Source organism: Dasypus novemcinctus, chromosome 1 (genome assembly GCF_030445035.2).
Source record: "Dasypus novemcinctus isolate mDasNov1 chromosome 1, mDasNov1.1.hap2, whole genome shotgun sequence".
Classification (NCBI taxonomy): Eukaryota; Metazoa; Chordata; class Mammalia; order Cingulata; family Dasypodidae; genus Dasypus; species Dasypus novemcinctus.
The window spans coordinates 49007925-49035512 of NC_080673.1; the positions used below are offsets into that span (position 1 = coordinate 49007925).

At 35.0% G+C, this 27588-nt stretch overlaps 1 protein-coding gene across 3 annotated transcripts in view; it reads left to right on the plus strand.

Moving 5' to 3' along the window:
* Positions 1–27588, plus strand: part of ANAPC10 (anaphase promoting complex subunit 10) — a 112776-nt gene that overhangs the window by 42651 nt on the left and 42537 nt on the right. For all 3 annotated transcript variants that reach the window (XM_004456516.5, XM_004456515.5, XM_071214487.1), the window contains exon 4: positions 14996–15116. In XM_004456516.5, coding sequence (XP_004456573.1) covers positions 14996–15116 — 121 coding nt within the window. The remainder of the gene's footprint in view (positions 1–14995; positions 15117–27588) is intronic.

The following is a 27588-nucleotide window of genomic DNA, read 5'->3' on the forward strand; positions in this document are numbered from 1 at the left end:
AGGCAAGAAGGCAGTGTATGATATATTTAAGATATAAATATCTTAATTTAGGAGAAAAACTGCCAGCCAAGGATTTTATACCCAGCACGATTATCTTTTAAAAATGAGTGTGAGATTAGAATATTTACAGATAAACAGAAACTAAGAGAGTTTATAACAAAAAGACCAGCTTTGCAGGAAATATTAAAGGAAGCATTAAAGCCTGGAAGAGAGTCTAGAAGTGACAACTGTATGAGTAACAGTAAAGATCAAATGCAAAGATCAAAATGTTACAGTAATAACATTGAATGTTAATGGATTAAACTCCCCAATCAAAAGACACAGACTGGCAGTATAAGCCATCTATTTGTTGTCTGCAAGAGACTCACCTTAGACCCAAGGATACCAATAAATTGAAAGTGAAAAGTTGGAAAAAGAGATTCCATGCATGAAGTAACCAAAAAAAAGCTGGGGTAGCTATACTTATATCAGATGATATAGATTTTAAAAGCAAAACTGTTATTAGAGACAAGGAAGGACATTACATATTAATAAAAGGAATGATTCACCAGGAAGAAATAACAATCATAGATATATATGCACCTAACCAGGATGTCCCAAGATACATGAGGCAAAAACTGGCAAAACGGAAGAGAGAAATAGACATCTCTACAATAATAGTTGGAGACTTCAATACACCACACTCAGCATTGGATAGAACATCTGGGCAGAAGATGAATAAGAAACAGAGAGTTTGAATAATATGATAAATGGACTAGACCTAAGAGACATATACAGAACATTGCACCCCGAAATAGCAGGATATACATTCTTTTCAAGTGCTCATGGATCTTTCTCCAGGATAGACCATATGTTGGGACACAAAGCAGATCTCAATAAATTCAACAAAATTGAAATTATACAAAGCACTTTCTCTGATCATAATGGAGTAAAGCTGGAAATCAACAAGTGGCAAACAAAAGGAAAATTCACATATATATGGAGATTAAATAATGCACTCTTAAATAATCAGTGGGTTAAAGAAGAAATTTAAAGAGAAATCAGTAAATATCTTGAGACAAATGACAGTGAGAATACAACATATCAGAACCTATGGAATGCTGTGAAGGCAGTGTTGAGAGGAAAATTTATATCCCTCAATGCTTACATTAAAAAAGAAGAAAGAGCTAAAATCAATGACCTAACTACACAGCTGGAGGAACTAGAAAAGAACAGCAAGCTAATCCCAAAGCAAGTAGAAGGAATGAAATAACAAAGATCAGAGCAAGCCAGATGAAGATATTACAAAAAAAAAAAAAAGAAAAGAAAATTACAGACCCATTTCTCTAATGAATACAGATGCAAAAATCCTCAACAAAATACTTGCTAATCGAATCCAACAACACATTAAACAAATTATCCATTATGATCAAGTGGGTTTTATACCAGGCATGCAACTCTCGTTCAATACAAGAAAATCGATCATATTATGCCACATTAATAAATCAAAGAAGAAAAATTGCATTATCTTATCAATTGATGCAGAAAAATCATTTGACAAAATACAGCATCTTTTCTTGATAAAAATACTACAAAAAATAGGAATTGAAGGAAATTTTCTCAACATGATAAAGGCCATATATGAGAAACCCACAGCTAACATTGTACTCAATGGTGAAAAACTAAAAGCTTTCCCGTTGAGATCAGGGACTAGAGAAGGATGCCCATTGTCACCCCTATTGTTCAATATAGTGCTAGAGGTTTTACCTAGAGTAGTCAGGCAAGACAAAGAAATAAAAGGCATCCAAATTGGAAAGGAAGAATTAAAACTTTAATTATTCACAGATGATATGATTATATATCTAGAAAGTCCTGAAAAATCTACAACAAAGCTGCTAGAGCTAATAAATGATTTCAGTAGAGTATCAGGATACAAGATCAATAGGCAAAAATCAGTGGTGTTTCTATACACTAGTAATGCACAATTTTAGGAGAAAAGAAAAAAAATTCATTTACAGTAGCAACTAAAAGAATCAAATATTTAGGAATAAACTTAACCAAGGATGCAAAACGCTTGTATTCAGAAAATTATAATGCATTGTTAAAAGAAATTTAAAAATACCTAAATAATTGTAAGTACATTCCATGCTCATAGACTGGAAGACTAAATATCATTAAGATGTCACTTCTACCCAAATTGATATACAGATTAAATGCAATCGCAATAAAAATTCCACCAACATTTTTTTAAGCAAATGGAAAACAGAATTATCAAATTTATCTGGAAGGGTAAGAGGCCCCAAATAGCCAGAAACATCATCTTAAAAAAGAGAAGTGAAGTTGGAGGACTCTCACTTCCAGACTTTAAATCATATTACCTAGCTACAGTGGTAAAAACATCATGGTATTGGCATAACGACAGACACATAGACCGGTGGAACTGAATTGATGGTTCAGAAACAGACCTTCATATCTATGGCCGAGTGACTTTTGACAAGCCTGTCAAGCCCTCCCAGTTGGAGCAGAACAGTTTATTCAACAAATGGTGTTGGGAGAACTGGATATCCATAGCCAAAAGAAAGAAAGAAGACCCCTACTTCACACCTTATATAAAAATTAACTCAAAATGGATCAAAGACGTAAATATAAAAGGAAGTACAATAAAGCTCCTAGAAGAAAACATAGGGAAACATCTTCAAGACCTGGTGGTAGGTGGTGGATTCTTAAACCGTACCCCAAAAGTACGAGCAACAAAAGAAAACATGGATAAATGGGACCTCCTTGAACTTAAACATTTCTGTGATTCAAAGGACTTCTGTTATTCAAAGAAGGTGAAAAGGCAGGCCAGTTGATGAGAGAAAGTATTTTGAAACCACTTATCTGATAAGGGTTTGATTTCCATTCTATATAAAGAGGTCATAGAACTCAACAATAAAAGAGCAAGCAATCCAATTAAAAAATGGGCAAAAGATTTAAATAGACATTTCTCCAAAGAGGAAATACAAATGGCTAAAAAGCACATTAAAAAAATGTTCCATACTACTAGTTATTAGAGAAATGCAACTTAAAACAACAATGAGGGAAGCGAACTTGGCCCAATGGATAGGGCGTCCGCCTACCACATGGGAGGTCCGCAGTTCAAACCCCAGGCCTCCTTGACCCGTGTGGAGCTGGCCTATGCGCAGTGCTGATACGTGCAAGGAGTGCCATGCCAACAGGGGTGTCCCCTGCATAGGGGAGCACGCCCCATAAGGACAGCCGCCCAGCATGAAAGAAAGTGCAGCCTGCTCAAGAATGGTGCCGCACACACGGAGAGCTGACTCAACAAGATGACACAACAAAAAGAAACACAGATTCCCGGTGCCACTGATAAGGATAGAAGTGGTCACAGAAGAACACACAGCAAATGGACACAGAGAGCAGACAACGGGGGGTGGGGTGTGGGGGGGGGGGTGGAGGAAAGGGGAGAGAAATAATAAAAAAAAAGACAACAATGAGATATCATCTAACACCACATAGAATGGCCATTATAAAAAAAACAGACAACAATAAGTGCTGGAGCGGATGTGGGGAAATAGAAACACTCCTTCACTGTTGGTGGGAGTGTAAAATGGTGTGGCCTCTGTGGAAGACAGTTTGGCAGTTCCTCAGGAAGCTAAGTATAGAACTGCCATATGATCCAGCAATTCCTCTACTAGGAATTTATCCAGAAGAACTAAAAACTATGTCACGAACAGACACCTGCACACCAATGCTCATAGTGGCTTTGTTCACAATTGCCAAAAGATGGAAACAACCCAACTGTCCATCCAATGAATAGATAAACAAAATATGGTATATACATATGGTGTAATACTATGCTGCAGTAAGAAGAAATGAAATTGGGACATATGTGATAGCATGGATGAGTCTTGAAGACATTATACTAAGTGAAGTAAGCCAGACACAAAAGGACAAATATTGCAAGGTCTCATTAATATGAACTAAATACAAATAATAAATACATGGAATTAAAACCTAGAGAATTGGTTATTAGGAGATAGGTGAATTACCTGTCATAAAAACAATTGGAGCTGGCCATCTACCTAGGACAGATTATGGTAAGATCATAAGATCCCCTAAAGTTTTTTTTGGCATAAGAGGTTATGATTTTCAACTTATCTAACTAAAATGCATTATTCTTTACCTGCTTGTATTAGTCATCCAAAGGAATGCTGATGCAAAATAACAGAAGCCTGTTGGCTTTTATAAAGGGTATTTATGTGGGATAGGAGCTTATAGATACCAACCATAAAGCATAGGTTACTTCCCTCACCGAAGTCTATTTCCACATGTTGGAGCAAGATGGCTGTCCATGTCTGCCAGCGTTCAGGCTTCCTGGGTTCCTCTCTTCCCATGTCTTGCTTCTCTCTGGGCTCAGGGTTTCTCTTTTCCCAGGGCTTGCTTCTCTTTCCTCTGTGTGCTTACTTTCTGGGGCTCCAAGTTAAGACTTCAGTATCAAACTCCAACATCAAAATTCCAACACTAAAAATCCTCCAATTCTGTCTGTTGCCATGCCTTTTATCTGCCATGCCTTTTATCTGGAGTCCCCACCCCTTGGTGGGTAGGGACTCAACACCTTAACTGACGTGACCCAATCAAAGCCCTAATCATAATTTAATCGCCCAGGTACAGAACAGTTTTAAAATATAATTCACTATCTATTTTTGGAATTCATAACTATATCAAACTGCTACACTGCTGAATTTTTATTATGCTTTTTTGTGATATAGTTTTAAATGTTAGAGTATGAAAAATAAAGATATGAAATATCTCCTAATTCAAGAATACACAGTATATGAAGACTCATAGGCTTTATACATTGACTATCCATTTTTTATGGAAAAGTTTTCTGCTTTTCTTCTGAGGAAAGTAATATTGTATTAACCACATAGAAAGCCTATAAATAATCTTCATAAAAATTTGAATAGGATTTATCTAAAACTCTTATGTATTAAATAAATAAATGACAGGAAAAGACTCCCCTCTAAAAAGAGATCCTTTCAGCTTAGTATTTTATCTTTCCTAGTTGTCAAGATGAAATGTGGGAAGGGACAAATATCTTAAGAAAATGAAATTTTCTTTGAGTGGTGTATTAGCCAAAGGGGTGCTGATGTAAAATACCAGAAATCCATTGGCTTTTATAGAGGGTGTTTATTTGGGGTAGAAACCTACAGTTACCAAGCCATAAAGCATAAGTTGCTTCCCTTACCAAAGTCTGTTTCCATGTGTTGGAGCAAGATGGCTACCGACATCTGCCAAGAGTTCGGGCTTCTTGGGTCTTTCTCTTCCCAGAGCTCTGTTTCTCTTTGGGCTCAGCTGCTGTGCCCTCTCCATAAGTCCAGCTGTAGACTATTGGGAATGGCTGTCTCTCTCCCTGGGGCTTCTGCCATATCTAAGGAGCCATCTCTATTCCTCTGTGTTCTTCTCCTGTGTGTTCACTTCCTGGGCTCCAGCTCAAAACTCCCAGCTTTGTCCTTTGCCATGTCTTTTCTCTGTGAGTGCTCCCCCCCCCCCAACTCCTACTGATGTGGCCCAATCAAAGCTGTAATCGTAATTTAATCATGCCTAGAGGAAAAGATCATCTTGCAAAAATAATCCAATATTTTTTTTTGGATGCATCAAAATATAAATGTCTACAAGTGGATAATATTGTTTGCACTTATATTGTAGTGAACTCTCTTCTATTTGTAAATGACCAATTCTCTTGAAAGAACATTGAAATGTGTTAGTAATTACCTAAGGAAAATTGTGTGTCATTTAGTTTTAATAGAATCATTTAAAGTAGTCATGTACCAGTTTGGAAGGGTAAATGATTACTGAAATACTAAGCCAAACAGGAACAAGATAAAATTCATGCCTGTTCTTGGTTTGTCTCTATCAAACTTTAGGCACATTTATTAAATGTGATCTTGAGTGCCACTTTTATTGTGGTAATGAGAAATACCAATTCCTTGTATGGTATTTGTTTTAGCAGCCAGAAAACTAATGCAGAGGGAGTCGGAATTTTTATTGTGATTGTGTTGAATTTGTAAATTTCTTTGGGTAGAATTTACATCTTCACAATATTTAGTTTTCCAATCTATGACCACAAAATGTACTTCCCTTTTTTAAAGGCTTCTTTGACTTCTTTTAGCAGTGTTTTGTAGTTTTCTCTGTACAACTCCTTTACATCCTTGGATAGATTTATTCCCAAGTATTTGAGTCTTTTAGTTGTAATTGTGAATGGATGTTTTTTTCTTGATTTCTTCTTCCAGTTATTCATTGCTTGTGTGTATAAACTCTACTGATTTTTTTGGCATTGATCTTGCACACTCTGCCGAATTCATTTATTAGCTCTAGGAGCTTTGTTGTGGATTTTTAAGGATTATCTCTATATAGGATCATATCATCTGCAAATAGGGAACTTTTACTTCTTGTTCTCCATGCCTTTTATTTCTTTTTCTTACTTAATTGCTGTGACTTGAACTTCCAGTACCATGTTGAATAATAGCAGTTACAATAGGCATCCTTAACTTGTTCCCAGTTTTAGAGGGAAAGCTTTCAGACTTTCACAGTTGACTATGATGTTGACTGTGGGTTTTTCATATATATCTTTTATCATATTGAGAAGCTTTCTTTCTATTGCTAGTTTTATAAGAGTATTTTATGAAGAAGGGGTGCTGGATTTTGTCAAATGTCTTTGCATCAATTGAAATGGTCATGTGCTTTTTTTTTTCTTTCATTCTATTAATATGACATACTACATTATGATACTCTTACGTTTAATCACCATTGCATACCTGAGATAAATCCCACTTGATTGTGGTATTTAATTCTTTTAATGTGCTGTTGGATTTCATTTGCTAGTATTTTCTTGAGTATTTTTGCTCATTTAATGTGCTGTTGGATTTCGTTTGCTAGTGTTTTGTTGAGGATTTTTGGATCAATATTCATAAGGGATATTGGTCTGTAATTTTCTCTTCTTGGCATATCTTTATCTGGCTTTGGTATGAGAGCTATGTTGGCATCATAGAAACACTTAGGAAGTGTTCCCTCCTCTTCACTTTTTTGAAAGAGTTTGAGCATGGTTGGTGTTACTTCTTCAAATGTTTGGTGAAATTCCCCTGTGAAGCTATCTTCTCCTGGGCTTGGGAGGTTTTGATTACTGAATCTATCTCCTAACTTGTTTTTGTTGTTGTTGTTATTTTTTTAAGGAGTTACAGGGTATTGAACCCAGGACCCTTGTACATGTGAAGCAGGCACTCAGCCACTGAGCCATCTAACTTGTTACTGGTCTATTGGGATCTTTTATTTCTTCTTGAGTCAGTTTGTGTGTTTCTAGGAATTTGTCCGTTTCACCTAGGTTTTCTAATTTGTTGGTCTGTAATTGTTCCTTGTAAATCCTTGTATAATCCTTTTATTTCTACCTAAGCCATAGTAATATCCCCCTTTTCATTTATGATTTTAGTTATTTGCATCTTCTCTCTTTCTTTTTCGTCAGTCTGCTAAAGGTTTGTCTATTTTATTGATCTTGTCAAAGAACCAGCTTTTGGTTTTGTTGAGTCTCTCTGTTGCTTTTTAAAATTCTCTACTTCATTTAAGTCTTATTGAAATGTCCTACTATTTTTGTAGAACCTTCTTAATCCCTTCAAATCTACCTATATTTGCTTCGTGTATTTTGAGGCATTGTTGTTAGGGGTGTGTGTGTGTGTGTGTATGCATATATGTATATAAAGTTATGTCATCTTTTTTAATTGGCCCTTTATCAGTATATAATGACTTCTTTTTCTCCCATAACAGTTTTGGACTTAACAGTTTATTTTATTTGAGATAAGTATAGCTATCCTAGCTCTCTTTTGGCTATTATTTGCATAGTATATATTTTTTCCATTCTTTTACTTTCAAACTACCTGTCTTTGAATTAAAGGTAAGTCTCACAAGAACAGGATATAGTTAGGTAATGTTTTTTATCCATTCTGCCAGTCTCTTCCTTTTGACTGGAAAGTTAAATCTATTTACATTTTGTTGTTGCAGTTTTCTTTTTTTTCTTACCTTTTGTTCAGGAAGTGGTGAATTTAACAGGAAAAACATGCAGAAAGTAGAGTTCCCATATAAATCCCACATTATTAAATTTTTTGCATTATTGTGGTGCTTCTGATACAATTGAAGAGAGAATATTATTGTAATTGTACTTTTAGTTCTAGTCCATAATTTACATTAGGATTCTCTGTTTGTGTTGTACAGTACTATGGTTGTGTTTATTTTTTTATTCTAGTGACATTTATCCCTTCCGTTACCAAAACTCTTCCATTACCCTGAATAGAAACTGTATACCAATTAAACAATGATTCCGCATTCCTTTCCCCCACCCCAGCCCCTGGTAACCTGCAATCTAGTTTTTTACTCTAGAAATTTGCTTCTAATTATTTCATACATCTTTGATCCTTATGTCTGGCTTATTTTACTCAACATGATGTCTTTGAGGTTCATGCATGTTGTCACATCTACCAAAACTTTATTCCTTTTCATGGCTGAATAATATTTCACTGGCTGTATATACCACATTTTGTTTATCTTTTCATCTGTTGAGAGATACTTGTGTTGCTTCCATCTTTTGGCAATTGTGGATAGTGCTGCTATGAACATCAATATGAAAATATCTGTTTGGTTCCTTGCTTTCAGCTCTTTTGGATATGTATAGAAGAGGTAAATCCATTTTACATTTAAAGTAACTACTCATATTAAAGGACTGTCTTCTCCCCTTTTGATATTTGGTATTCGTAAATCTTATTATACCTTTTTTGTCCTTCAGTTCTTCTTTCATTAATGTCTACTTCTCTATTTGATTTTTTTTGTATTTTACCATTTTGATTCCGTTCTCATTTCCTTCTTTTATGTTTTTTGTAATTTTTTTTTGTGATTGCTATGGAATTTAAATTCAATGTCCTAACACTACAGCAGTCAAATTTGATTTGATACCTACTTAACTACAGTAGCATACTCATACAATGTTTCTATTCTACTCCATATCCCCACCTTATTCTTATTATAAATTATATCATTATACCTTGCATCTCTAAGACCATAGATTTATCATTATGTTTTAGAACTTGTAAGAAGTACAAAGTTGAATTATATACCAAAAAATACAGTACAATAATACTGGCATTTATAATTATCCATAGGGTTACCTTTACCAGAGGTCTTTATTTCCTTATGTCACTTTTATCCACTGTCAAGTGTCCTTTCTTTACGGTATGAATACCTCCCTTTAGCGTTGCTTATACAACAGGTTTAGTAGTGATGAACTCCTGCAACTTTTGTTTATTTGGGAATGTCTTCATCTCTCCATTTTTTTTCTCCCTCATTTTTAAAAGACGGTTTGCCAGTTATAAAATTGTTGGTTGTCAGTTATTTTCTTTCAGCACTTACAGTATTTTATCCTGCTGCCTTCTTGTCTCTGTGGTTTCTAAGGAGAAATTAACAATCTTATTGTATTGTGCCCAATATACCTTTGGCATAATACATCGCTTTTCTCATGCAGCTTTCAGAACTCTCTCCTTGTCCTTGCATTCAGTAATTTGACTATACTATATATTGGGTTATGATACTTTTTGAGTTTTTCTTGTTTGGTGGTGGTTGAAATTCTTGAATGTGCATGTGTATTTTTTTTTTTTTTTGAAACTTTTTTTGCCATTAATTCTTTCAATATTCCTTCTGCCTCTTTCTCTCTTCTCTTCTCTGACTGTCATTATGTATATATTGGTACTCTTGAAGGTGTCCCACCGTTTTCTCAAGCTCTGCTTACTTTTTTTCATTCTTTTTTCTTTCTGCCCCTGAGATTTAATCATTTCAAATGTCTTCAAATGTCTTCTCTTCAACTTCACTGAGTCTTTCTCCTTCTAGCTCCACTCTGCTATTGAAAACCTCTAGGGAATTTTTCTTTTCAGTTATTTGGTCTTCATCTCCAGTATTTATGTTTTGTTCCTTTTGAAAATTTCTCTCTTTACTGAGATTTTCGTATTATGCATTCATTGTTTTCCTGACATCCTTTATTTCTTTCTCTCTTGAGCATGTTGAAGATCATTTTTTGAAAGTTCTAATTCTGGTATTCTTCATTGATGGTTTCTGGATCTTGTTCCTTTGGATAGGCCATCATTTCCTATTTCTATTTTGTCTGGTAGTCTTTTGTTGTGCGTTGTACATTTTAATATTTTAAAGTTTTAATTTTGGGATTTAGTGCTTGAACTGCTGTTCTTTAAGTTTATATCCAGCTAGTTGTATGACAGAGATTTCTTTGTGTCAGGAGCTATCAAGAATATAGAAACCATTGTAAAAAATGCCTTTCACAATCTTTGCAAATTGGCTGTACTTTGGCAGTTGCTCTGCTTTGGCAGATACTCTCCTTCAGAGTTTCCCCCTCCTATCAAGACCAGCCACAGGTGAAAATGTAGTACAGAGTCCTCTCTGCCTTTCCTGAACCTGTGTCTTGTCCTGACTTTGGAGGTAATCTTTTACCCCAAGGAATTTTGACTTAGTTGTTTCTTACACTGCTTTAGCGGTCAGAAATCTGCTTCTGGCTGCAGGGTAAGTTCTGAGAGGGTGAGCCAGATAAGAATTTCCTGGTTCAGTGCTTCATGCTCCCACTGGATATTTTGGCATCAACAGACATCCATGTACCCAGCATACAGGGACAGAAGTTATTGTGCTTCCCCGAGAACAGTACCTCCTAGGGATCCACAATGGAAGCATGGGCTGGCTCTATACTGTGCCATGGAAGCAGTGGGAGAGGGGCCAGCCTGGGAACCTTGAGCTTTTCCTACCCTTTTTAAAGCTGGATTTTTTATTTGCCAGTTGCCCAGTTACTGTTACCCTTGAACTGTTTCCTAAGAGTTTTGAGTAAGATGTTCTGGCAGTTTTACTCATTGTTCAAAAATTCCGTGAAAGATTGGCACCTGGAGTGTCTTATACTGTCATCTTGGCTGACCAAAACCCTTTATAACCATTTTATATTTTTGCTTTTTAAGTCTTGTCCCTCAGGAGTTACTAATTTCTTTTATATAATTTAGTGTTACAGACCTAAATTCAAATTTGGTATTAGATATTTATGGGCTGGTTGATTAACCTGGTTTCAGCCTCAGTTCTTCATATATAGTGTGGGCATAATAATTCTGTATTGGCTAGGAATGACTGCAATAGAGCTTCTAATAACAATGTTTTAAACAAAGTAGAAGTTTATTTCTCTGTAATATAAGAAGAGTCTGGCAGTCCAGGGGTGATATGGAAGCCTCACAGTATGATCATGGGCCCAGCTTCCTACTCTTTTTTTCCATTCCACCATTCCTAGCTCATGGATTCTCTCCTCAAGGTTGGCTCATGGTCTAAGATGCCTACTGGAATTCCAGTTATTGTGTCCATATTCTGGGCAACTGGAAGGAGTAAGAAGGGAAAGCTAAAAGTATTGCATTAGGGTTCTCCAGAGAAACAAAACCAATGGGTATGTATGTACACACACACAAACACACACACATACACTTACATAAAAAAGAGTTTTGTTATGAGGAATGTCTCATGCTATCATGGGGCCTGGCAACTTTGAATTCCATGGGTAGGCTGCAACTGGATACTCCAGTAGAGGTGATTTTCATGTCCTTAGTCCAAATTCTAGAGGGGTAGCTGACTGGCTGGAAATTCCAGCAAGAGTCAATGCTGAAGTTGAGGCAGAAGTGCTTTTGATCTCTGATACTCTGAAAAGCTCTGTGTTTTAAGACTTCCAACTGATTGAATTAGGAGACTCCCCACATTGCTGAGGGTAATCTCCTTTGTTGATTGTAGATGCAAATCTCATATACAAAATACTCTCACCTTACAGTAACAAGCAGACCAGTGCTTGACTAAATAATTGGACACCATATCCAAGCAAAGTTGACACATGAAATTAACCATAGCAAGGACATGTCTCCCTTGCAAAGGAACTTTATAACACACAATCCTTTGATTTAAATATTACTGGCCATAACTTAGTCAAATGGTCACACCTAGCTTTAAGGCAGGGGTTCTTAACCTTTTTTGTTCCATGAACCCCTTTGCCAGTCAGGTGAAAACCAGAGATCCCTTCTTAGAATGTAGTGGCAGATAGTTTTATGAAACTCAACTAACATTGGATCTAACAACTACCGTAATTTCGAAGTATGGATGAGTGTAAGTGATTTTTTTGAGACATGCAACAACTGTAATGTGATATAAAATTAATACTACTCTAATTTATTGCATACATTCATAAGTGAAGGAAATGCTAGATTTCAGAGGTCAGAGAAAATAAAGATAATAAGTTGATTTTTTTCAATTCAAGCTCATGGACCCTCTGAAATCTTTCCACAGACCCCTAGTTATGAACCCCTGCTTTAATGGAAGCTGGGGGATGTAGTCTTTTAGCTGGATTTTATAAATAAAGAAGAGAAAAGAGTTATTAGGTAGGCAACTAGGAGTATCTGCTCCCATTGTCTTGAGTTGGCATTTCATGAGTTCCAAACCAGTTGAGAAATTATTGGTGAGTCAGCAGGTGGAGGCTAAAGTATCACTCATATAAAACTGACAAAGCTGATGTTTGAGAAAGGGTCGTATATACGCAGTCAAGTGTATTTCCTAATATGGAACACTAGAATTAAACAGACTTACCCATCCAGTTTTAAAAGTGTTCGACCAGGTAGAGCCTGTCCCTATTAAATTTTTGGCATGAAGAAACAGAGCAGTTGTTTGCTTTCTGCCAGCAGCACTTTCTCTGGAGATAGGGAGTGGGTGAGGAGAGGGAGAGAGGACAGAAGTGTTACCTGGGATAGGAGAAGGGGGAAAGAAGTATTACTACCCTCCCTCTTTCCTCCCTCGGTATCTTATCGCAAGAGTTTAACACAATGCCTGGCATATAGTAAGCATTCATTATATATATATAGTGATTATTATTGTAATGATGTTTTGAGCCATTAGGGTAGCTGGCACTATGTCTCAATATTTGCATTTAAAATCTTCTCGCATGCATTGTTATTTGTGAAACAGCTTGATTTTTCTATTCTATTTTTAATTTAATCTTAAGATAAAACTGATAATTTTTTTTTTTTTTAAGTTTTAATGGTGCCTTTTAGAGTAACACTATTGAACTTTTGGTGAGTCATGGTTTCCTTTACAAATCTGATGAAAATATGTACATAATCATATATTTCTGGGGATACATGAACTTTAGGATAAGATCCCATGGTTTAGGTAAAATTTAAATAACTATGAATATCAGTATATCATTGTAAACTTGTTTCAGTGACTGTTGAATAAGCTAAATTTGATTGTCAAAAGAAGGCCATATTCAGAGCAGTTAAAATCATGTGAGATGTCCATTTGAATCCTGACTGTACCTACCTACTAGGATTTTCACCTTAAACCTGTCATTAAGCTGAGTGTAATTAACAGGGTTTTTTTTTTTATTAGTAAAATGAACATGGTAATAGTTCCAATAGAATATGGTTGAGGATTCAATGAGACAATACATATAAAATATTGCTTCTGGACTGGACACACAGTATTCAGTTTGTTATTTACTGCCGCCTCTGCCTTCCTGCTGCTGCTACTGCTGTTGTTTTTTATTATCATTCATTTTATTATTATTTTTTTTACCTTTCTAACCTCACCCTTATTTTCTTCTAGGTTCCAATGGCTAAGTTATCCTGAATTTCATAACTTGGAAATAAAATTATTCTGAATAAAAAGCTTGATACTTTAGGCCTCCTTTTTTTTTTTTTTTTAAGTCCTTAAGAAAAATCTTCCTGATCTTTGATCTCTCCATAGTAAGAAAGACCGTTAAGGTTAGTTTATAGCTCATCAGGGAAAAGGTCTTTTGATGCCCTTCAAAAGTTCCAATTCTTCTTTTGCTTCCTTCCTTGTCTCCTTTCCTGGCCCAGCAGAAAGAGAAAGATGTGTTTGACATCTGGCCTCTTTTGAAAACCTAGTAATGGTATTTCTCCTGTCAGCATTTCCTTGTTATTTAGCATTTTACATCTTGATGTGTTTTTATTATATGAGATGTCCTTAACTTTCCCTACTCCTTTCTGATGAATAGCTTGAGCTACGAAAGTTTGGTCCCCTTACTAAAAGCCACAGATTCTGCTGTTTTTATAGGCTGACTTGACACAGACTACTTCTGTTCAAGGAGCTCATTGTTATTAAGTCAGTGTCAGTTTATACCAGAACTTAACTTTAAAGCATATTTAAATAGACTTTTTAATGGTTTTTTTTTTTGGGGGGGGGTGGAGTTTGATCTTTAAATTTTTCTGAAGTTTTTCTTCTCTGATGACCAAAATAATAGGTGCTTATTGTGAAATATTATTCAGAAAATATAGTAAATCATAAAGAAGAAAATAAAGATTTCCCATATTTCTACTTCACCCAAATAGTCACTATTTTTGTATATTTCTTTTAGGTCCTTTTCTATATATAGATTTATATGCCTTTGCTTTTTATTTTTGTTTTTCCCCAAAATATGATTCCTCTGCATATGCTGTTTTTTTTCCTTCCCTTCCTCCCCAGCTCCTCTCCCCCTCCCCATTTAGCTAGTTATTTTCACGTATTAGTAAGAAATTAAGTAATTAACTACTTAAAGAAAGCCAAGCTTGTTAGATTGATGTCTTTGCTAAAATAAAGATGAAGAAGGCTGAAGTCCTTAATGCTCATTTATACTCTAAGGTACCTATTTTGGCTGAACTGTTCCTTCTGTGATTATACCCTATTCTTGGCCATGTTCTGGATAAGAGATGCCTGTTTAAGTGAATTATTATATGCATCTATATTTTTACATGTTCTTCATTTTCATCATTGCTGAAATTAAAGGAAATGAAAATCATTGATTCAAATACTCATTTTAGCAACCTGTGACTTTTAAAATCAGAAGATAAAATGCTTTGGAAATAATCTTTCCATGTGATAAAGGGCATTTTTTTCTTTATTGCTTTAGAAGAAAAACAACAGTGAAAACATTGTGCATTTATGCAGACTACAAATCTGATGAAAGTTATACTCCAAGCAAAATCTCAGTCAGAGTGGGAAATAATTTTCATAATCTTCAAGAAATTCGGGTATGTCTTTTAAAGTTTTAAAAATATATCATCTTTTAACTCTTGTTCTTCAGAAGATAGTCACATCTGATATTCAATCAGACATTGAAATATTAATATATAAAAGGAAAATTATATATGTTTAATAAAGCATGTTATGTATAATATTTTTTTTCAGGTTCTGAGTGTTGCCCCTATTTTTGCCCAGTGTTTTATTATGGAAATTTTCAGACATACAGAAAATTTGAGAGAATTGGTGCAGTAAGCACCAGAACACTCACTACATAGATTATATAATTGTTAATGTTTTGCCATATTTGCTTTATTATAATCTGTCCATCTATTCATCCATTAACCCATCTAATATTTTCATGCATTTAAAAAATAGTTGGAAACATCAGTACACTTCACCCCAAACACTTCAGCATTATATATATAAATAGAGTTGTCAATGTTTTGGTTGACGGTTTATTTTTTTAAGGCAATTTTACCTACAATTTTGCACAAACCCTAAATATACTATACTATTTGGTGAATTCGACAGGTGCATTTCTCTGTGCAACCTATTAAGATATAGAATATTTCCATCACCCCAGAATATTCCTTTATGCACCTTCCCAGGCAATCTTCATCTCTACTCTACCCTGAGGTAACCATTGTTCTGATTTATTATTTATTTATTTATTATCATAGTTTTGCCTCTTCTAGAATGTCATATAAATGGAATCAAACAGGATGAATGCGTTTATGTAAGGCTTCTTTCAGTCAGCATGATTTTGTGGGATTTATCCATATTGTTGTATGTATAAGTACTTCATTCCTTTTTATTCCTGTTGTATTCCATTGTTTAAATATCCCACAATTTATATCCTGTGTATAGTTTCTCGAAGCTATTGGACAGTTCTTTCATGACCTGAATTTTATTCGTATTTATGTTTCAGAGATATTTTCATTGACTTTGATCTGTATACCTGTGAATTTCTAGTCATTAGCATTTTTTTGTTGGAAAATATTTACACTCCACTGTTCATTAAAATCTTTTAAATTGGGTGATTCTTGTAGTCTTTGAAAGATCTCCAATTAATTTTTGATCTGAACTTATTTGAGTTAGTGTTTATATTAAGGCCATGTATTAGTCAGCCAAAGGGGTGCTGATGGCAAAACCAGAAATCTATTGACTTTTATAAAGGGTGTTCATTTGGGGTAAAAGCTTACTGTTACAAGGCCCTAAAGAGTCCAGTTCAAGATTGGTTTCTAACCAAAGTCAGTAGCCATGTGTTGAAGCAAGGTGGTTGCCAATCTCTGTCAGGGTTCATTCAGCCTTCCTCTCTCAGCTACAGGCTGGCATAGGGCTTGTTTCTTTCCAGGCCTTCTCAGCTGCAGGCTGCAAATTATCAAGAAAATGACTCATCTCTCTTTCTGGGGCCACAGGGTCAAAATTATTTCCTCTGCCATGTCTATGAAGCTCTCTCTCTTCCTGTGTATCTTCTGTGTCTTCTTGAGTGAGTGCCCCTTTATATCAGCCCACCAAAAGGGCGGGAACTTAACCTGAGTTACACTCTACTTGGTGGAATCAAAACCCAAATCTTAACATAATTTAATCAAAGACATTTCAGCTGAATCTAATACAGTCAAAGGGTATGATGCCCAAAGGAACAGAAGTTTACAAACATAATCCTTATCTTTTCCTGGGTTTCATAAATAATGTCAAACTGCCACAGAGTGTATCTCTATATTTACATCTCTTATCTGGGTTAGTAATAAATAAAAATTGCATACATTTTCATTGTTTTCTCTTTAAATGCAGTGTTATTCTCTTGTGAAACCTGTTTCTGTATGACTAATAAGAATGGGCAAAAACATTATCCAAGGGCTTTTATGTTTTGTTTTGTTATTTAGTGAAAAAGTTCTTTTATAACATGTGGTTAGCATGCTCTTGTTCCAATTAACTTTTTTTAAAAGTTATCTTTCTTTACTTTCAAAGAATGATCCAATAATTTTTTTTGAGACCTAATTTCAGTTTTTGAAAATTTGTCATGAGTAAGATGTTTTTAGTTTAAAAGTTTGTCTGACAGACTGACTGTACTTGTTAGTATGTATGTCCCACAGTTGAACAAATCCATAAATAAATCGGCTTTTAACTGTGTTTCTTCAATATGTATATTTTAAATTCTTTTTCTTATGATAATCATATTAAACTTATTGATAGTCCTTCTTTTAGTTGCGTGCGTGTCTGGTGCGTTAAGTCAGTGCTTAGCGCTCTGTAGATTTGCGATATTATTCCTTACTCCTTAATTGTTAAACATTTTGTATTTATCAAATGATTGGATCACTCATATTGAGAAGTCTTTTGGGGGTAGAGTCAGTTTGTTTTGGTTTCTAATGAAATATTTGTCATATAAGTCTTCAGGAAGGTTGAAATATGTGAAACACTAGATATAAATGTTTTGGTTCAAGATATGTGTGGCATATATTTGAAATATCCACTAGATGTCACTGTTGTTCTTTAATTGTTAGACTCAGCCTAGTTGTAGTAGCTTTTACTAACTAGTCTCTGAGATATTTTGGGATATGTGCATCTTCATACATGATTTCTTTATTTAGGTATTAAAGATAGGTTCTGTTTTCTGTTGCGAATTTTACTAACATTCTTATTTATAAGACTTTGAGAAAGATTGATTGGAGCAACTTTAAATGATATTTGGACCAGTATGGAATACTTTTAATCTAGTCTTTGCTTCTGTCACATCATTAAAATGCTGAAACACTAGCCCTATAGTAAAAGGCCTCTTTTAGATCGTCCTTTAATTTTATTCTCTGTGTGTTTATAATTCAGTGTAGTTACCACATAGTCTCATGAGACCAGTTATGTTAAATATTACTGGGTGATATAATATGTTGTTTTCCTGAAAAACCTTAATGAAAATACTGCTTTTCTGCTACATTTCTCACTAAAGAACCATCATTTTGGGATGTTGCTTTGAAATATTAGTGCCTAGCCCTTTGTAGCCCATAGCATAAAGGGTACTTTATCTTTTAGTTATGCTCCTTATATGTGATTTATTCGTTACCCTTTTCCCTCTGTTACAAGTTAAGGAAATAAGAATCTTATAGCATTTTGTTAGGGAAAGATGAAGCACATAATGATTTTATTTTTTCACTTTCCCGTAATGTCTACATTATTATTATTATTATTTTAATCTTTGCTTCTTCTAACTCAGATACTAAGACAAATGATTAAAGTAATGTGAACTGTTATGAAGTTTTTAGAGCCATCATTTTATTAGTTATAGGACTGATTTAACTGAGTGGAAAATCCAACTAAATCTTTTTATATTTTTCCATGAAAGCTTGCCCACTGGAGGGTGTAGTGTCTATTAGAGTATTTTTAATAGATTTTCCTTTATACTAGAAATTATGGATGTTTACTTGAAACCCTGTAAAAATCTATTTACTGTAATTTTGCTACTGATTTGAAGTAATAACTTTAAAAAATTTTAGTCCAAGACAAGAAAAACTAGTCGTTACTCCATTCATCCATAAATAATTCTTTTTCTGGCACATATTTTCCTTCCTTTCAGTTATGTAGCATGATATTATTTCTAGGTCTTTGTTACCTCTGCGAAAGATCTCTACAAAGAGATTAGGCCCTTCCTTTAATATTCTAGAATGCTTATTTAACCTTTGTACCTGAGGAGGGACCTAAAATAAAAATGAAGATTGTACTTTTTGCTTACTAGTCCCAAGTTACTAAAACTGGGTTAGGACAAGTAGAATACTTTTGATACCAAAGTCAAATTTATGCTGCTCATTCTACTTTCTTGTTTTCAAAATTATCCATCTCATACAAATTGGAAATGAACAATTTAAGAATATTTCATAAGGTGCTTACAACTTAATGCTTCTATACAAGAGACTATTTCTAACCAGAAGTGAGAATTCAGCATTTCCTAGTCTTTATATCATCATTTTTTTCAGAAGACTCATCTCAGTTGGATTACTTTTGCTCAGAAAGTCATGTTATTAAAGAAGGTTTTCAAACAAAACTATTGTTCTTCAATTTTTAAATCGTTTGTATTTTAGCATTATGTTTTGGTTTATATGGTCCTTTAATGCTGTGAGAGAATTTTTAGTTATTTAGAGTGAGAAATCAATAGTACTATTGTACATCTAATAGTTAGAAAACATCTCTCGTTAAACTCGAAGAACACTTAAAACTCCTTTTCAATTTGCCTACTAGTTCTCTTTTTAAAAACTGTCTTAGAACTTTTTGTACTTAAACCTGCAACTAAAGTGATTTATTTAGATGTGTTGTGACAGCTTTCAGAATTATTTCTGTACTGTTACATAAAAAACTACCTGTTAACTTAAAGTTAAGTAGCTATTTTCAAGCATATGTGAAAGTTACCCTTTGGTTCATTGCTGGCAGGTTGCTTTTAAAATTTGTGGCCAGGAAGGATAAAATGTTGATGGAGCAAAGATTGAGCACTTAAATGAATTTTATGCCTATTTTTGTTTTCAGATAATAACACTGTTAGTGATTTATTTTTTTCTAAGAGGAGGATTGAAACTAGTATTCTATGTTAAGAGAGCTGTAATGTTTTTCCTTCCGTAAAGACATGCCTTTGGTTCTCTACTTCTGTCTTAAATCAGTAGCACAGCTATGTGAGTTCATATATGGTCCTTGACAGAAATGGTTTTGGTACTTTGACAGAAGTGGTTAAGAAACCAGTTCTTTTGTTAAAATAACATTTACTGTTATAATTTGAGTTCCATTAATGTGTGTGATAGAATAAGAAGATGCAGACAAAGGCTCTGACTCTATCCAATGATCTTACTTACATTTGCTTTCTTATGAGAGGTCTATTTCAAACAACTTCATATAAAGTAGAATGATTTAGGCAGTAATCTACAAACATAAGACAGGTAGTTTAACCCCATTGAACCTTTGGAAAAAGAGTTTTGATTGAATTCAGTCAGATTAAATATTTTAAAATATTTTACATTAGTTTTTATAACTAACTTCAAGGCCTCTTTGACATCAGTGCAGAATGTTTTGTTGTGGTACACACAGTTTTTAGGCCATACAAGTTATACTCTCTTGTCCCTTCTCCAAAAGTAATGTATGCAATTAAAAACAATTTTTATTAATGATTGAGCACATTACCTGTTTCCAAAACTACATTGAGATAACTATGCATTTGGAGTATATTTCCTTTTGAAACTAAAATATGTTATAGAATAGAATATTATGTTTATTTTTAAAAGAGAAGCATAATATATTCCAAATGCATAGTTATCTCTCTCTCTCTCTCTCTCTTTCTCTCTCTCTATATAAAATGAACACACACTTATGTAAGGTAATTTAAGAGATGTAGCCTGGCATTCCCATACAAGACAGATTCGTGCTTTATTTACTAAATATATTGAGGGTTTGCTAAGTGCCAGGCAGTGTGTCAGGTCTGGGGATATAGCAAAGATAGTCAAATTTTCTGCCCTTAAGGACTTCATAGTCTGTGTAGGAGAAAGGCAAATAAATCAACAATTACAATATAGTCTAGTAAATACACATGGGGCTATGGGAGCAATGGTTTAAATTTGTAATATTAGAAGCAGTGGTTAAAATTTTCTTTTCTAGAAGAGGTGATGGTTCAACTCAATCTTAATGTAGGAGGTTTAGGGAGCAGGGCATATGGGAATCTCCTGTATATTCTCTGTAACATTTATATAATTGAAGTATCTTTTAAAAAATAAAAAAGTGAAAGAGAAAAAGTATAAATATAGAGCCAACTCAGGTGGAGAATAAGGTAGAGAGAATTCTAACCAGGGATACAACACACACATAAAGGTATAGAAGTACGAGTATGACAGCATGGCAGAATGACAGAATTGCAAAGTAGTTCATTCAACACATTATATGATGGTAGCATGGTCCTGTTGAAAGGAGTTTACATTCTTGAAGGGAAATAAATATAATATATAATTGTTTTAGAAGAAACGTATAGGCAAAAGTCAGGTTGTGTTTACTGTCAGACTTTAGGAGACATTGGTAGAATATAATCTTGGGAATGCTGAGGCTAGAGTAGTGTGAGGACCAGTTTGGTAGTATCCAGGTGAAAATTATGAGGATTTGAGCTAAGGCTATGGCGCTTGAGTTCAAGAGGAAGGGATATATTTGAGATAGACTCTAAAAGACTTGTGCCTGGAGTAAATTGGGGGATGTGTGTAGGGTTCAAGTAAATAGAAGAAAGCATCTAGGATTTTTCTCAGGCTTTGGCAACTGGTCAGATGTTGCAATTATCTGGAAATGAAATGTAGAGTTAAGGAACTTTTTTTCGAGAAGAAGTGGGAGGGTGTTTAAGATAATGAGATTAATTTTGGTCACTGATTTCTGGTATCTGTTCAGATGGACATATTTTCAGAGGATGTTCAGGTATATGTATCTGAACCTGAGGAAAGATGTCTAGATTAGTGGTATAGATTTGGGAATCATCAGTGTGTACATAGAAACTTAAGTGTGGGGGGTTTTTTGTTTTATTATTTATTTATTTATTTATTTATTTATTTATTTATTTATTTATTTATTTATTTATTATTTCTCTCCCCTCCCCCCCAACCCCCTCTGTTGTCTGTTCTCTGTGTCTGTTTGCTGCGTGTTCTTCTTTGTCCACTTTTGTTGTTGTCAGCAGCACAGGAATCTGTGTTTCTTTTTATTGTGTCAACTTGTGTGTTAGCTCTCCATGTGTGCAGTGCCATTCTTAGGCAGGCTGAACTTTCTTTAGTGCTGGGCGGCTCTCCTTATGGTGTGCACTCCTTGCGTGTGGGGCTCCCCTACGCAGGGACACCCCTGCGTGGCAGGGCACTCCTTGTGCATATCAGCACAGCGCATGGGCCAGTTCCACACAGGTCAAGGAGGCCCGGGGTTTGAACCGCGGACCTCCCATGTGGTAGGCAGACGCCCTATCCACTGGGCCAAGTCCGCTTCCTTTAAGTGTGGGTTTTAATTCATTCAGGGTGTTTGTATAATGAAAGAAAAGAGGACCAACACTGGAACCGTGGAAAAACCAGTATCCAAGGACTGAGTAGAAAAAGATTATCCAATGAAGAAGGCTGAGAGAAAATAAAAAAGACAAAATCAGGAGAAGTTGATATCACAGAAGTTGAGAGAGGTCAATAATTAATGAAATTAATTAATTTAATAATTAATTTACTTACTGCAATTTTGAACAAAAGCAGTTCTCAAATTAGCTTAACTGTTCTTTGTTTCTAAATTTGTAAATTTGAGATTAATGAAATTATTTATTTTAATAGCAGGAATTCCAACTTTTCCTAGCAGAGTATCTGTGCCAGGTAAGCGGATTCTAAGGAGGAGTTTTGTTTTGTTTCATAATGCTTTGAAACTGGAAAGTTTTGTACTGCTCATGCATACTTAAACTATACTTTGAAGATGAGGTTTCTTTCATGAGCACTGTGCTGTCAGGTCCCCTTTCAAGTGATGTTTTACAGCGGTTGTAGAAGAACTGCACTGTTTCTGTTAGGCAGAGTGGCAGTAGTAAAGGCCAAGAGCAAAGAAAACAAAACAAAGCAATCCTTTATTTAACTTAACGGCAAGATATAATATGATAGAAATATGCACTTTACCTTCAAAAGTGAAAATGATAACATGGTTTTAAAGATACCTATCATCAACCCCTCTTATATAAGGAAAACCTGCTGAGCTGGCATGGCCAGCTGACCAAGGCAGAGGAGACCACCTGGCTGAGAACCTAGCACAGTGTCTGAAACAGTAGGCATTTAATAAAAAATATATTCCAGTAGTTTGTGCCGAAAGGATTAGCTGGGCAAATCAGATTCTCTTTCTCAGAAATGTGATCCACAAGAAATAGAAACAAGTTGTCAGCAGGACTTGAGAAGTGGAAAGGTACTGATACGGAGAGTGAGGGTAAGGTGAAGGGCCATGTGTAAACTGAAGTTTTGAAGTTAGAAGAGCACAAAAAATATGCTATGGGCGGAGGTGCTTAAAGAGGATAGAGACACAAAGTGGAGGAGATTCTCAAAGAGTTTCTAATGAGAAAAGAAGATCTAAATCCATTCCTATACTTTGAACAATGATAGGGAAGTTGTTCAGATGATATGTTAACTATATAACTTCTTATTGAGCATAAAGTCTGATGATTTAATTAATGCAAATGAACATGTTTCCTAAATAACTGAGCATAAAGTCTAATGATTTAATTCATGCAAATGAACATGTTTCCTAAATAACTGAATTTTCTAATTGTTGGTTTTGATAATGAAGAATTTAAATTCTTGAACTCTGGATCTTACATATTCCATAAGTTCCCATTCTTACAAAATATCTTACGTGTTCCCTAAGTTCCCATTCTTTGAAATAAATGAAATTACCACATAGTGATAGAACCCTCAGATTGAATATATATAATCTACCCTTCATCTCCCTCTCACCCGTCAGCATTAGAAGTTTTCTTAGAGCTTGTCTGGTACATTTTGACACATGGCACATTTATCATATAAAATAATAAGTATAATGCCCTCACAGCTTCTGTTTTTCCTACTTCTTCCCTGAGACAGATTTTATAATAAATGAATATCCTAGTATTTTTTTTCTATAGGTAAACACCTTGAATTTTATAATAAAAATCAATAAAATAATCATAACAGCAACTTGTAGTCAGTAGCTAGTAAAATACTATTTTGTATATTATAGTAGTATAACTATTTTAGGGCAGAATATCTATATTTAGAAAGCTAATTTGAAAACTATGTAGATTACAACTCAGTATGTTTGGACTAAATGGTGTTTTTTCTTTTTAACTCTAAATTTTTAAAAATCCCAGTTAAAATCATTTTATATTCCCTAACTTACTGAATTTCAATTTTTTATAAATTAACCTAAATTTTCAGGTTCAGTAAATGCCTCCTCTGTGATGATTTAAAAGTGGGTAGTCAAATGCAATGAATGTCTGATGATGAAGGAGGAGAATGTTGCTATGGGGGGAGGAGTGGGGTGTGGGGGGTGGGGGGCATATGGGGACCTCATATTTTTTGAATGTAATATTAAAAAAATGAATAAAGAAAAAAAAAAAAAAACAGTGGGTAGTGGGAAATGGATATGGCTCAACCAACTGGGATCCTGTCTACCATATAGGAAGTCCAGGATTCAATGCCTAGGACCTCCTGGTGAGGGCAAGCTGGCCTACGTGGAGTGCCGGCCCACGCTGGAAGGCCACTCGACTCAGGAGTGCTGCCCTGCGTGGAAATGATGCCCAGTACGGGAAAGCCACCCAGTGCAGGAAAGCTATCCCACGTAGGAGTGCCAGCTGACCTGGAAAGCTGGCACAATAAGAGACAAAGAAGAGAGAAAATAAGAAGCCATAGCAGAACAGGGAATTGAGGTGGTGCAAGAGAGTAATGGCCTCTCTCCCATTCTGGAAGGTCCCAGAATTGGTTCCCAGAGCCACCTAATGAGAATACAAGCAGACACAGAAGAACACACAGTGAATGGACACAGAGAGCAGACAATGAGGGGAATGGGGAGAGAAATAAATTAAATCTTTAAAAATAAATAAATAAATAAAAGTGGATAATACATTAATATTTAAATTTTTCAGGCAGAGTACAACATCCTTCAAATGTACTGTATTTGCTCTTTCATTTCACTTAATTATAGTAAATCTGGCCAATCAATATATGTTGTTTATGTAAAGTATCTTTTTTTATAATAACCATAAACAATAATAACAATGTGGCTTTTGGCTTAGTCCTCTAATTGCAGTTTCTTTGAGCTTTATGAGAAAAATGAATAGCCCTTTTTAAAAAAAACACTGCATCTGTTTTCATTGTCCACAGAGAATTATACTCAGTTTAGATCTAATTGCTAAAACCTCAGAACTTAATGTCAAAGCTTTATTTTCCTATGTTCTGTGAATTATAGCAGAGAGGCATTACATACAAAACTTGTGTAAGAAATGACTGTGATGCCAATAGTCTAATTCTTAGATCTTCAGACTATTCTTCCAAGAGTTAAATTTCCTTCCTACCATATATTTTTTTCAACTGAGAACTGCTCTAAAACATGCACATTCTTTAGTTATTGTAAATGTACTTTGGCTATAGTATTTTATAGAACTGCTTTTGTAGAGTTTTCTTTAATGTTATCCGTAGACCTACGTCCATATGAAATTTGCCATTGTAATTCTTTTAGAAGTACTGTTAAGAATGTAGTCTCTATATCACAGAGTGACCTTTTTATACAGATCGAGAATGAAAATTTCCTTCATATCTGATTTCAGGAAAAGCAGTTTGATTCTTATCAGTTTGATTTTTATCATACTTACGCACACACACATACATATATACACACACAGAAGTTGCTCTCCTTAAGAACTTTCAATTAAGGGCTTTGGTATATAAGAAAAACTTACCTGTTGGAAGGGCAGGGAGAAGTATATCAACTTTGCCAGCCACCAGTAGATGGCATTAGCAGTTGCTTCTGTAGTTAAAAATTTGGATAGTTGATTAAATGAACTTGATGGTCTTCTAGAAACTAATCTGTTTGTATGTAGAAGAACCTCCATATCATGTCGGAACCAATAATGATACCTACTTAGTTTTGACTGCCAGGAACCTTAGAGCCACATTTGTGGCCTACTTAGTAGCAGTTGTATAGGTTCTTTGTTATATATTTTTGTGTGCTAATTTCACCCTTCAGCCATTTATTTTGTCATTCTGTGGTGTATTTTGCCAGCTATCAGAAATCTGATAGCACAGGGACAACAGCCTGTCTTGATCACTCTTGTGTCTAAGTACCTGACACATAAGTTGTTCAGTTAATACTTACACAGTTTTTTTGTCTCCAGTGGCCCTCGATATTTATTTAAAGGTAGTGATTAAGCTTTGCTGAAGAAAAGGATCCAAGGCAGATTAGTTCTACTCTAACAGCCCACTTTCTCATATAAGCATATGATCTTTGAGAAGAGAATAACTGCAAGGAAGGTAATTTAACTTGGGAGAATCTAGGAGTCTGATTAATTGCCTCCTATCATGGTCCAAGTTAGGTATGACAAGAGAGGCATTGTAGAAAATAAGAACAGATTGAGAAATGAAATCTCTGCAGTCTTTACTCTTCTACCTTAGTATTAAGATATAGCCACTTCACATGTAAGATTACAGGAGGATAAAAGTCAAGTAAAAATTATTCTCAACTAGTTTGTAAAATATAGTTATTAAACATTATCCTTATCAATTTTAAAATTTTATTATTTCTGTGAGGAAAATCAGTGAAAGACAATGAGTATTCCTGGCTTTAAAATACTACTTTTGTATGAAGAGTTGCCTGTATTGAGAGATGTTTTAGTTTCCTCCTTGCTAAAGCAAATACCATGTAATGGGTTGACTTAAACAATGGGGATTTATTGGCTCATGGTTTTGAGGCTAGACGTCCAAATCCAGGCCTCATCAAGGCGATGCTTTCTTCTCAAAGACTGGTGTTCTAGGACTGGCTGCTGGTGATGGTTGGTCTTGGCTTTTCTGTCACAAGGCAATGCATATGGTGGCCTCTCCTGGCCTCTCCCTTCTCTTCTGGGGTTCTGTTTATTTTCAGTTTCTGGCTGCTCCCTCTGTAGCTTTCCCTATAGGGTCTGCTGTAATAGGGTTAAGACTCATCCTGGGCCACACCTTATCTGAAGTAAATACATCACAATGTCGCATTTACAATGGTTCACACCCATAGGAATGTTTAAGTTTAAGAGCTTGTTTTTCTGGGGTACATAGTTCCAAACTATCACAAGATGGAATTGTCTAAGGCAAATATGGAATTCAAATTTGAAGGTTTTCTGTTGAATAATATCGGGTTTATCAGTAGCATGGAATTATGACTCACTGAACTCCGTTTAACCTGAGGTTTAGGTCATTTAAACTTGCTGATATTCCCCCAGAGTCATATTGTACTCTCCATTGAACACAGCGTTCTCTAACTTTGGCTCACAAGGGGAAAAACCCACTCTGTTTCATAATCTGCAATCTGGGTTTTAAATATTGTGTTCAGAGTGGGACAGAAGGATGAGACCTAAGCCAGAGGAAGAAACATGTTTCTAGTTTGTATTTGCCACATGCTGCGCTTATCATGGGATTTGGGGTTTGTAAGACCAGAGTTAGAATCTTGGTACTATCACTTCTTTGTTTTGTGATACACAGCAATTTACTCTGTCCTTTCAGAGCCTTTTTTCTTACTTAAAAAAATGAGGCTCACAGTGACTATTGTAAAGACTAAATAAGCTGTGAATAACACCTACCATATTTCTAACATACAGTAGGTTCTTGATCAATGTAAGTTTATGATCTTCTATACCATACTTTTCTCCTTTAGCTTTAACTTTACTCATATGACTAAAGAAGATTGGAAAGTACTAGGTAAATGAGTCTTCTCTATATCAAGGTATAATCCAGTAAAGCAATAGATAGGTTGTCTTGG